The sequence below is a fragment of the Argentina silus genome (genome assembly GCF_951799395.1).
Source record: "Argentina silus genome assembly, chromosome: 16".
NCBI lineage: Eukaryota > Metazoa > Chordata > Actinopteri > Argentiniformes > Argentinidae > Argentina > Argentina silus.
In genome coordinates this window covers 7,013,602-7,026,101 of record NC_139670.1, presented here as the reverse complement: position 1 = coordinate 7,026,101, position 12,500 = coordinate 7,013,602, and the positions used below count along the sequence as shown (strand labels likewise).

The following is a 12,500-nucleotide window of genomic DNA, read 5'->3' as shown; positions in this document are numbered from 1 at the left end:
GATCGTTCGTTCACCTTAATGATGTACCAGTAATCGCTGCCGATCGCAGCGGCCAGTAAACCGAAGCTCAGTACACCAGTGATGCCAGCAGTGATGACCAGTGAACCGAAAGACATTTTCATCTTGTCTGACAGCATGGCTCCAAAAAGTCGAGTTCCTCGTTTCAGTCACTCACAACCTAAACAGTTCAGGACGGTGTAACGGCTCTACGCACTCCAGTTGATGTGATAATTAAAACATTTCTCTGGACTAGGGTGTAAGATGGGAAATTTTTAACAATTATCTTAATCAATATCACTTATCAGGTAATCGATATCTCCATCATTTCAGGATGAGGTATGTCACTCCATCAGACTGAAAAACTAGACCATAACATACCACGAGGATGTGAGGTTGACGCGACTTCACTTGTACACACAGGGAAGAACAAGGAATTGTGAACAGACTGGCAGGCAGGCGTGTCTTTTATTAGGAGGTGCGGACAAGATTTACACACGCTGATTGCAGCTGGCACCCAAGGAATCTAACGAGATTAGATTGCTTGCTTGCTGGTCTCAAAACCAATATAAGCACAAGAGGATTCAATGAGGTGAAATGCGGTCTACATATTGGTTTATTTTATGACATACATTTGTAGCCTAAAGCTAAATATATAAATATCACAAAATCAAAACACTGTAAAACATAAATCATCCAGTCATACTGTCAAACATCAGGTTGTAATGTGTATAAGGGTATGAATTTCCTTTGGCAGGTTTTCCAGCAAATTAATTATCAATAACAAAATGGTATCACTATCAGTTTTTAACATGGAAACGCCATGGATGACCAATAGAATAATTCATTTTGGACAGCAGACAGTGGAAAACAAAGTTTTAATGTTAACAATCATAGAAATATGTAAACACATACATAAAAACACAATAACATTCAAATATGTTCATCAAGGATACATTTCCAAGTAATAAAACAGGTCCACTCTCTCTCCTTATCACTCTTCACCCATTGCAGTCTTGATAATCTCTCCTCTTCTCAGTTTTGCAGCCTCCTCATACTTGGTGATGGTGTCATTGCAAACCTTTTTCTATGAGTAAATGAAAAGACAGCTTAATGAGGTATCTGATCATTCTCTCTCAAAAACACACACAATACTTTTTCTTGACAGCTGGAAACTAATTCTCAGCACTGGGGACTACTTTCTTAGGGTCTAGGAACCAAACTATTTGTTGACAAACCTTTATTTCACAATTAATTCACCAAATATTTACATATTAACATGACTTTTATGCTGTGTATTTGATCATGAGTAACATGGTAACTACTTACAATGATGAACTTCTGCCTCTCTTTCTGGAGTTTCAGGAATTCCTCCACAGTAAGGTCACTCACATCCTTCTTAAGGGATATGAAGTTGCAGACTGAAGAATGTGCTTTATGCTCCTTTCTGAAATAGAGAGAGACAAAACATTGGCACTGCTCCAACCACACCTAGCTTGTATTCAATGCAACCCTTTATCTATATATAATTCAAGTGTTGTGATGGAAGGAGAACACCAGAGAAGTGTCTTGAATAAGTGGCCCTGCTATAAAACAGCACTAGCTATGGTACAATTATATACAGGGAGGTTAGACTGTTCCTCCCCTCTCAAGAGGCCTCCAGTGCACAAACCCCTAAATTCAAACAGGGGCAGGCCTCCCACAAAACCCTCCCACCTCTGCAGTGATTGAGGATGGACAAGGCAAGGTTATTAGTGTCCCATTTCTGCATCCTTACTTTGAAGTAAGCACTTTCCGACATGAATTCAAATGGAATGGATTAGTGTAAGTGACCATGCTTAGAACAATCCTAATACAAAAGTGCATGTGGAGAAGGGTGGAGAACTGGGACAGAGCACTCAGGTGACCCTGCGATTACAGTGCAAATGCACTTCCTTCTGTGCCAAAACAGTCCAAACCTTTTGACAGACATTCTACACTAGGGTACAGAGAACTAATATCTTATCAAATCCGTCATTGGGGAGGGGGGTTGCAACGACATCAACTTACTCTGGGTCATCCTCTGGCTCCCAACCCTCCAGTTCTTTGAGGCAGAAGAAGCATTTTGCTATGTCTGGGCTGTTGTCGGATGGGGTGTGGATGAATCCAGCTTTGGCCATCTGGCAAGGACAGAGTGCAAGCAAAACGTAGTAAGACAAAACTATTACACAACAACAACAACAACAACAACAACAACAACAACAACAACAACAACAACAACAACGCAGCAGTTTATCTTGAGATAGCCTACAAGCAATAATTGGCTAGTTCATTTAACTTGCAATTTTGTAATGACAGCATTGTCTATAACTATAGTATACTAGTAGCATGCTAACCTAGCTAGTTAGCTAACCACTCACGTTCTCTGGAGTGCAAGCGCAACCCTCTTCGAACGGCCATCCTACGTAGGTCTTCAGTCTGTTTACATAAAAGTACATTTTCGTATTCTCCTCGTTGAATGGATCCATGGCGCCTTTGCCCAAAAAATACGGAAAGTTTAAAATAGCTAAAACACAAAGCTGATGATGGCACCCGTTTTGGTTTCAAATTTTCGGCGGATGTTCCACTGCTCTGTTTTGATTGGTGGAAGCGTCGGATTTGTCGAGTACCTGATATCTGGGTAATGTAGTTTTGGATGCTGATTGGTCTGCAAGACGGAACACGCGCGGAGTTGTGCATCCTGTGGCTTTTCTTGTTGTCATAATTTACAGCAGAGGACCAAAGCAAGGAGTAAGTTCATATAATGAGTTACACGGTCTCTGGTCAGTTTCAGAAGAGTTAGCCATGGGAAACAACAAACCCTGGCACACTTGTTGACTCGCCTGTCCAGTGTTCGGCTATGGAGACGAGATGTGTGGTTGAAACCTGGGCAGAGTTCGGATGTCCTTCGTCTGGCACAGCAAAAGTGGTCTTGTCCGGGACAGATGTGTTGCTCTGTACTGGGGGGGACGAGGTCCACGTCTTCAACTCCCAGGAGCTAAAACTGACGGCAAGTGTACCTACTGGAAAATAGCGAAGCACAGAAACGTCCTTCAAGTATCAAGTGAACTGCAACACTATTGTTATTTTAACCTGTCAATTGGACATTATTCATATCTCCAGGTCAGGTGACCATCTAATGGACAAACACCTCTATTTTGTCTGATTCTTGACTGTTTACATTCCAGGCTGTCCTTCAGTTCCCAGATTCCGTGGGTCACCTGGTGCAAAGTGAGGACCAGCAACGTGTCTATGCTGTCTGTGAGAATGATGTTGTGTACTGTGTCAATCTGTCACCTCTCCTGTCCAGGTATTAACCTTTGTGTACTCAGGCTACCTCTTCACCAATTATCCTGCTTCACACATGTATGAACCTCACCCTCTCCCCTCTCCCCTCTCCCCTCTCCCCTAGGACTCCAACCTCTTTGACCAATCAGTCCTCTGACCCGGTGTTGCTAAAGGTGTCGTCTGATTCACTAGCTGTCAGAGACAAGGGGGTGCGTTCTCTGATCCTGGTGGGCGCAACTCTCCTGACCCTCTCGCTACGAGACTCCGCCTGGTGGTTTACCTTCTACAGAGCACCAGAGTCGTCATCAACAACCGCTGGCCTCCAGAAACTCACAGAGTTTAGCCTCCCAGTCGTATTGGCTGGTCACCATGACGACTCGGAGGAAAACAACGGCAGAGGACTGGTCATTCGACCTGTGTTGGCTTGTGTCTACTCCAGTGATGCACCACCACCGTCAACATCATCATCATCATCATCATCATCAGAGACACCACAGCGTGAAGGCCATTTCCTCCTAGAGTCCCTTCTCTTCAAGCTCCTCTTCGGCGTTGACGCCGCCCTCATCAACTCACCCATAATCCTTTGCGGTCTGCCCGATGGGCGCCTTTGCTGCCTCCCTCTGCGTTCACCAGGGCAACCAGGCCCTCGTGTCAGGGTTCTGCACAGTCTCGAGCAGCCAATCATGTACATCGGAACCTCTGTGGTCACAGAGAAAGGGTCGGTTCCACAGTGTCTGGTGGTGATGGGTCGACGGGGGAGGGCCGTGCTGGTCCAGACCTGCAAAGGGGGGCCAGAGGAGGGGGGTAAGGTGGCAGGCTTTAGTGAAGGGTGTGTGGCAGGGCCTGTTTTGTGTGGGTGTGTGGACAAGCAGTGTCTCTACTACAGCACAGGCTCAGACCTCCTGGCCCTGGATCTCACAGGGGAGCGACTAAAGAGAGGAGGCCCAGGAGAAGGCCTGGTGCCAGGCCAAATGGAGAGACATGGTCAGGGTGTGGAGACATCCAACATATTTGCTTCCCTCCAGAGCCCCATCAGCCTGAATGTCTGCAGGATGATTGCCCTGGCTGGACCCTCACACAACACCTCAGGTGATTAAACTGATTGTCAAATTTTCTGTGTGTGTGTGTGTGTGTGTGTGTGTGTGTGTGTGTGTGTGTGTGTGTTACTGTTCTCTGATTTATAGAAAGCCTGTGTGTGCCTAAGTAGGCCAAATAGTTTGTGTGTGAGCTATGTATGTGAGCTATGTGTGTGTACAGGTGCCGTGCAGCTGGTGGGATTGTCTCTCAGAGGGAGGCTCCAGAGGTTGACCCTGCCTAAGGGGACCAAGGACGGAGAAGTATCCAAGCTCCCCTCTTCCGAAGTGGGTCAGAGAGTCAAGGACCTCCTGGCAGCCATTGGAGATGTGTGTGAAAGGTGAGTACACAAACTACCCAGTAGTTTTAAGCTCACAGTAGATTTGATTAAGAGTAATAAATAGATCCTCTTTACTTGTTACTTTAAGTGGATCATGAGGGCATCATGATCTTGATTTCATTAGGTGACACAGGGTAGCATTGAGCTGTATTACAGTTTAGCTAAACACGTCATATCCTAGTTATCTACTAGTAGTTACTAGTTCTATTAAGTGCAATTATATTTTTTTATTTGCTGTACATGTTGATTGACACTGGTTTGTGTGCGTTCTTACATCTCCTTCAGAGCGTCTGTGTTGAAAAGCTCGATCCAGTCAAAGAACCACGCCCTCAGACACCTGAACCAGGTGCTCAACATCTGCTGCCTACTGCAACCCAATCAGAGTGACGGAGAGCAGCGTCCTGTCATTGAGAAGCCAATCAGATGTCACGCTGTTGCCAAGTGGAGCAGGTTGTTGCAGAGAGACTCCTTGAATCTGACCTGTGTTCTGGACAACTCTAGTCCCTATGTTCTAGAACGGGGCTGGACGTTGTGTGTTGTAGTTCTACCTCTATCCCACTGTCTTACTGCAGGAAGTGAGAACACTTCGAGAACGTTCTCATTCCCGTTCCACAAACTAGAGCCAGGTGGGAAAATTGAAGTGTCGTTGCCCCTGACCAATGGGAATGACACGTCCTACCCGGTGACAATTAGCTGCTCGCTCGTCTACTCCCTGCAAAGCCTCCTGGGTCGCGAGGAGCTAGCCCGCTTACTGGCCAATGGGGAGCCAGCAGGCTCTGATCTGGGATTGGACGGCGGATGTGTCAGTCTGGCTCTGGACACACTGACAGTGGACTGGTTGGACGCTCTGCAGGTGGCCACACCCTCCCACAAAGTCGGCAACAGACTCTATGCCTCCACGGATACTATCACCACGGATACCGTCCAAGCGTTTTTGAACTCTCGCAGGGTCAGGAACGTTGGAAGGGGAGACGATAGGGGGGTGGTCGCGACTGAGGGGGGGCTGTTTTCAGCAAGCGTCAGGGTGTCGTGTGAGCTGCTGAGAGCCACACTACGGATGGGACCCCCAGACACAGACCCTCAGGGGGAAAAGGGACCTCAGGGTCTGTGTGGCTCTGTGCTGAACTGGCTGCTGTCCCAGGGCTCTGGAAGGGATGAGAGGAGGGACAGAGGGGGACAGGAGGACCCGGTAGTCTATGGCCGTTGTCCAGGGGGGGACACTGTCAAGCTCACTGCCACAGAGGTGTGTGTTCATTTTTGGTTTTGTTGTTGAAGAAATTACATTTTTGGGGGGTAATTAGTGGTGATAACATTTCATCTGTCGAAGATGTTCTTCACTTTGACATTAACTTTATGGTGTTTAACAATATTGTATGAGAATAGAGAATGAGTATTGTGTGTATATGTTGTTTTGAGAAAGACCTATGTGTCCTTGTTTTGTACCAGGTCACTGTTGGGGAGGCCAGTGTGGAGGGGGCCCAGGCTGCAGTGGAGGTTCAGGTAGAGAGCTCCTCCATGGCTGCAGTGTGTGGATTGCACCATGCTGTGTTAAGCCGTGTACAGGTACACACACACACACACACACACACACATAAGATTCTCCTTCCATCACGTACAGATCACATCCAGTGATTTATTTTTATTTTTTTATAAATACATTTAATTTTTAGAATACTTTCTAAAAACATTTAAACAGGCCTGCCATCCCTCACTAACCTCCTCTGATATGCCTGCCTACAGGCTCTGCTCCTCAGGGCTGCTGGGAAACGTGAGTCCTCCATGACAGTACAGGGTCTGGGTTTGAGACAAGCCCTACAGCAGGCAGAGGTAAGACCATCCAACACCCTGAACACAAGAACTACTCAACAACTTTTGATGGCCTCCATTTAAGACCCTAAATTCAGATAAAGGAAGCAACGACACTTAACATTACTGTGTAGTGTTTCCTCTGTATGTCTGTATTGTTTGTCTGTAGACCCACCTCTTCCTCTACCCCCCCCCCCCCCCCCCCCACCAGGCCCTATCCGTGCAGATCCAGGAGTCTCGTGTTCCAGAGGCCCTTGGGCTGGGGACAGCCAGGGGGCAGACGACTAAGACACTGCTCAGTGTTTACCGACAGCTCAGAGAGAACCCCCTCCTTATTATCTAACTTCTATGCCCTTGCCCCCGCCCTCATCCTTTAGCATTTAACGTCCTCATCCCATGCATCATCTTTACTATCTAATGTCCTTATCATCTAACACATAACCCCTTCCCTCATCCTCACATACATACGCCACACCTCTTCCTCTCCTCTTACATAGATGAGTGCTGAAGATATGTCAATGGTGCCCAATGGTTATTTGTCGCCCTCTGCTGTTGCTATACAGTCATAGCATTTGTTTCTTTGCTTGAAAGTTGAGTTTTGGTGTTAAAATTGTCATACTGTTTTTTTTTTTTTTGTAAAGTTAAACTACAGCCAGTCCATTTTGTTAACAGGTGTATATTATTGAAGTGTTGAGTGTGTGTGTATATTATATCCTTGTTAAATTGTTTTATCAAGACGGTTCATTTGAATATCGTTCCTGGTACTCTACCTGTTGCTGTCATGCCGTCATTTCCGTCTGCTTGCTGTCATGACCGTGCCTGATCATTCTAAATGTAAAGATGAATAAAGAGGAAATAACAAGGAACCTCTTATTTCTTACAAACTTGTTTCCTTTCACCCTCATATCCTCCTCTACTCTCTCCTCCGTTCCTGGACGGGAGGAATCATGTTTCTAACAATTGAGAAAGGGCTTGTGTAGTATACATTTCATCGCCTATACAATCCGTCACCTCCTAGGTAGGGAAGACATGAGATGGACACTTCCTTGCTTATTGATCACATGTCACTATCACTACAGCTTCAAGCCAAGACGTGGAAATGAATACTACCCCCTATATTTAACCCTGGCTTCCAGGTGCACGCCCTCCCCTGTGTTAACCGTAACAGTCACACACGGATGGATTACATACCATCCAAAGGCATATAGTATGCTAGTTGACACCTCTGACCTTTGAACCCTGTTTCCACTTTGAATTCATTATAAACCTCACACACAAGACGGATTACCCGTCAGACCTTACCAGACCTAACATTATTCATACACAAAACAACCTTACGACAGAGATTTTATTTATTATTATTTTATTATCATTTCAAAAGTTTTTCATGAGAGTGAATGAAGAAAGAATGAATGCACAGGGCAAATGAAACAAAGCAGGACCAATGAAAGACTTCAACCTCAAGTGACAAGTTGTGTACATCGCTAACTATGATGACTGATGGATAGATGAATCATTTACTTAAACAAATGTGTTTCTTGTAAGTCGCTTTGGATAAAGGCGTCTGCTGAATGCCATAAATGTAATGTAATGTAAATGTAGTAACTACTCCAGGCATGACTCAAGGCTCTCCTCTCATTACTGTTGGAGAGTATTACTGCAACCAAAGGGTTTGTTTGCAGAGGACATCCATCCTATCACTCCTGCTAATATGCATATCCTCTGACAGAGTGAGACTGAAGCTAATGAATGTAGCGCTGATGGCCACTCACTCAGGCACGTCGCTCTCAATTGGTAGAAACTCGATCCAACGCGTCCTCCACTCGCTTCTTACTCAACAGGCATTGGAGGAGAAGATCGAGGTTCCTCCCCATTGGTGTTCTCCTCCAATGCTGTTTCAGAAGGACGTGAGTGAAGGACGGAGGAGAGGATGTGACAAGTCAAGTTTGCAATGTGCAATGTAAATGTTCTTTCTAGAAAACAAAGCAATAATCTACTACAGCAGGATGAGAATGATTTTGATGGGTGTTTGGAATGTGGACCAGTTTGGTGTTGAGTTTTGAACAACATTTTGTTGGGCTGTTCTACTTGTTTACAATACACAGGACACTAACCTAGTCTAGCCCTTTGTTTGAGTATGACCAACCATTGATCCCCTGTAGTCACATGTTGACTGTCGGAAAGGAAAAAACATAACAATACTTCAATTCATTCACATCAATAACGCTGTTTGACTACAGCGTCGACTCCAAACATGATTCACTTCACTCAACCAGGCTCCTTATGGCTGAAAGCATGGGGTCATTCCTCCCTCCTCCCTCCTCCTCCCTCACTGCCCTACGCAAAGAGTCTGTTCTCTCTCTGCGCCGTCGTCTGTGGCTGGTACACCAGTGGATTCGTTAAGGGGGACAAGAGGGAGTAGGCAGGTAAAAGTTGCCCATAACCACTGGCCCAGGGTCAGATTGTCTTGTATCCCCCAGTGGGTAAGGTTAGGCTTTGGGATACGTAAATACCTCAATCTGATCCTAGATCGGTGGTAAGGGGCAACTTCTACCTTGAGAGGGACAGAAGGGCCCCCAGTATAGTCCTGGCTCAGTACTCCCAGAGGGCAGGGAGGTCTCCAGTACCCCTCAGGGTGCCCCCCTGGTCCCCTCGCAGGTATTTGCCATTCTTGCCTCGGATGGCGATCTTGCCGTGCTCCAGGAACTCCAGAGAGAAGTCTTCAGCCGTGTCTCCATCTGAGCACACCAGCCCATTGCTGGCCACGTACCAGAACCGCCCACCCACGCCTACAGGGGGCGCCATGCACAGTTAGAGAAACAACACTGACAAAACCTACTAACAATACACTTTTCCTAAAATTCTGAAAACTTTAAACTATATTTGATGTATCAGTATATATATATGTAAATAGGATTTCCGTCCACCAGCCTCCCCTGATGTACATTCAACCTTACCTTTAATGTTGTAGGCCCCGTCGCTGAAGTGCAGAGTGAAGATGTCGTAGACTGATCTGCTGGCGTCCAGCGTGTTGGAGTTCTTATGGTGACAGACAAACCCGTTCTCCCCTCTTAGGATCAGAATGGGCCGGTTGATCAGCTTCAGAACCAACTTCTCATCCTCACCTGAGAGAGACAGGGAGGGAGGGAGAGAGGGGATAGATAAGAGTTCATTATTACACATCTATTTCCAATGGTGCAGCTTTCAAACACACACACACACACACACACACACACACACACCCACGGAGTCGCTGACGGCTGCGAGCTGGCCGTTCTTCTTGGTGCAAACGTATTTTCCGTTGCTGGCTTGTAGGGCCACCCTGCGACCCATCCACTCCACAGCAAACATGCTGTTGGCAGACCTGAATCAGAGCAGGAGGCAGGGCATGAGAGGATGAGTTCAGGCTGATCGATCTAAGGTGGGTTAAGTTTAGCAGCCTGAACTATACCTGGTCTGTTTCGAGGCACCTCCACCAGCCTCCCCTGGCGGTGGTAGAAATCGGAGGATGGGCTCATTGTAATGCATGGAATGTAATGAGGAATGGTATCAAACACATGTTTGATACCATTTGTCATTCCTCATTCCATTCCATCCTCCGATTTCTACCTCCACCAGTCCCTACAGGTTTCTGCTATATAATACAACTCTTGCCAAATGCATAACCAGGAACAGATAGGTATCCAGGCTACTCTATGTACAAAGCTCTGTGGAGGGGAGGGGAAGGAGGGTCACTCACACTTCCGTGGCTGTAGTCTGGATACCTCCGTGGGCCACCAGTGCCCAGTAGTTCCCCTGGCTGGTCCGGAACATACACTTCCTGCTCTCCTTGTCGATCTCCATCTGGAATGTCTCCATGTCCGTCTCGTCCTCCTGATTGGCTGAGATGCTCGTTCCTAGAAGGAGGAAGTAAGAATGAAGTATTGTATACTGTATGACACCACAGAGGTTTGCACCACTTAGTTCCTTTAAAAGGACGGATATCAGCTTTTTTTATTTTTATTTTGCTTTGACCAACCTAAAGCTTTTGGAGTTTTCTAGTGACCCTCAAGGTCAACATGTCCTATTTTTCTAGCCACAACCCACAGACAGAATCAGCCGTGGCGTGTCGTGACCCAGGTTTTGGGAAAGAGTCTTACACAGTGTGTCCAGTCAGTTTATTGTTTCCTGCTTGGCACACTGTGAGTGTGTAATCATGGCTGTCCCTGGGATGGATGTTGGGCTATTTGGGTTGAGTTCCTCCCCTTCCCTAGACCTGGCATGGCCTAGACTAGGGTTGGCCTGCACCATCATGGCCAAGCTTACTGTGCACTAGGTTTGCACATGCATACACATACAAATACACTCACAACTCACAAGAACACACACACACGCACACACACGCACACGCACACGCACGCACACACATGCACACACACGCACACACAGACACACGCATGCTCGCAAGGCACGCATGCGCATAGAAACTTCATGCCCCTTTAAACCTTAAAACAAGGACTCTCTCTGTCCATAATGCTGAATGTTAATAGCATTAACATTTCACTTCACAACAACTTAAGACCCATTGACTGGCGTCTGTAACGAGAGTGTAATCAGCAAACAAACAAAGACAAACAAAGACAAACAAAGACGAACACACACACACACACACACACACACACACACACACACACACACACACACACACACACATACACACACACACATACACACAAACACACAGAACACTCTACATGAACCATTTGTGAACAAAACAGACAGCTTGAGGCATTAAGAGTGTTTAGGCCAGGCTGTAACCCTCTCAGTTGTTCCAATTCATTTTTCAACAGAGCCTTAAACCCTTTATCTCAACCGTTTTGGCTTATATTAGGAAACAAACTATTACATGACACAAGAAAACCATGAAACAGATTGCAAAGGCTAATACCCAAATTAGACGTATCCCAGAATATCCGTAAATCATTTTCTTAATCCTTTAATGACACAGATCTCTGCACCTTAGCTCTCCCTCCCTCTGCCACTCCCTGTCCCCCCTCCCCCCCTCTCTCTCCCCCTCCCTCTATCCCTCCTTCTCTCAGTGGGGCCCTGCTCTAAGCAGCTTTGGAGTGGCGGTCGTCCAATCCTTCAATTCCCAAAGGAAAGAAAGAAGGAAAAAAAAAAGCGAACAAGAAAAAAGAGAAGATTGTTTGGACCATGCTTAATTGGATATACACTCACTGAACACTTTATTAGGAACACCTGTACACCTTCTCATGGTGGAGGTGGTGTAATGGTGTGGGGAATGTTTTCTTGGCACACTTTGGGCCCGTTAATACCAATCAATCATCGCTTGAATGCCACAGCCTATTTGAGTGTTGTTGCTGACCATGTGCATCCCTCCATGGCCACAATTTATCCATCTTCTAATGGCTACTTCCGGCATGATAATGCACCATGTCACAAAGCAAAAGTCGTCTCAAACTGGTTTCATGAACATGACAATGAGTTCAGTGTTCTTCAGTGGCCTTCCCAGTCACCGGATCTGAATCCAATAGAACACTTTTGGGATGTGGTATAACGGGAGATTCACAGCTTGAAAGTGCACCTAAAAAATCTACAGGAAGTGCGTGATGCAATCATGTCATCATGGACCAGAATCTCAAAAGAATGTTTCCAACATCTTGTGGAATCAATGCCACGAAGAACTGAGGCTGTTTTGAGAGCAAAGGCAGGCCCTACCCAGTATTATTATAGTGTTCCTCATAAAGTGCTCGGTGAGTGTATATCGATGCTTTCACCACCACTCGACCCCCTCACCCACAAGCACACTCAAACACACATCAAAAAACCTACAGTACCACCACCACCACCACCACCACCTGCTTCATACAGAGCCATTATGAAGGACTCACTATCAACCTCCATGGACACTCCTGTTGCCAACCTCCTTCAGCTTACAAATCTCACACTTACAAATCTCAGGTTTCTCTCAGCCCAG

At 46.2% G+C, this 12,500-nt stretch overlaps 4 protein-coding genes across 4 annotated transcripts in view; 1 reads left to right on the top strand and 3 right to left on the bottom strand.

Annotated features, from left to right (window-relative positions):
- tmem235b (transmembrane protein 235b) overlaps positions 1 to 122 on the bottom strand; it is a gene marked incomplete at both ends in the record, with an annotated part of 4,662 nt that extends 4,540 nt beyond the window's left edge. The window contains one exon of the mRNA XM_083687624.1: positions 1 to 122. This exon is cut by the window's left edge and continues 71 nt beyond it. Within this exon, the coding sequence (XP_083543750.1) occupies positions 1 to 122 (122 nt within the window).
- Positions 123 to 595: 473 nt separating this feature from the next.
- On the bottom strand, positions 596 to 2,584 carry birc5a (baculoviral IAP repeat containing 5a). The gene is made up of 4 exons (XM_083687527.1): positions 2,397 to 2,584; positions 2,047 to 2,156; positions 1,327 to 1,444; positions 596 to 1,084 (listed from the first exon to the last, which is right to left on the bottom strand). The coding sequence occupies exons 1-4, from the start codon at positions 2,502 to 2,504 to the stop codon at positions 992 to 994; spliced, it is 429 nt and encodes a 142-aa protein (XP_083543653.1). The 5' UTR covers positions 2,505 to 2,584; the 3' UTR covers positions 596 to 991.
- A 247-nt stretch (positions 2,585 to 2,831) lies between these two features.
- faap100 (FA core complex associated protein 100) lies at positions 2,832 to 7,306 on the top strand. Its single transcript, XM_083687277.1, has 8 exons — positions 2,832 to 3,025; positions 3,204 to 3,325; positions 3,428 to 4,392; positions 4,561 to 4,717; positions 5,003 to 5,960; positions 6,164 to 6,280; positions 6,458 to 6,544; positions 6,735 to 7,306. Exons 1-8 carry the CDS (start codon positions 2,876 to 2,878, stop codon positions 6,864 to 6,866), a joined length of 2,688 nt encoding a protein of 895 aa, XP_083543403.1. The 5' UTR covers positions 2,832 to 2,875; the 3' UTR covers positions 6,867 to 7,306.
- Positions 7,307 to 9,115: 1,809 nt separating this feature from the next.
- Positions 9,116 to 12,500, bottom strand: part of fscn2b (fascin actin-bundling protein 2b, retinal) — a gene marked incomplete at its 3' end in the record, with an annotated part of 9,221 nt that continues 5,836 nt past the window's right edge. Inside the window, exons 4-7 of the mRNA XM_083687623.1 lie at positions 10,263 to 10,419; positions 9,766 to 9,887; positions 9,481 to 9,648; positions 9,116 to 9,312 (exon numbers count right to left, since the gene is read on the bottom strand). Of these exons, the coding sequence (XP_083543749.1) occupies positions 9,116 to 9,312; positions 9,481 to 9,648; positions 9,766 to 9,887; positions 10,263 to 10,419 (644 nt within the window). The remainder of the gene's footprint in view (positions 9,313 to 9,480; positions 9,649 to 9,765; positions 9,888 to 10,262; positions 10,420 to 12,500) is intronic.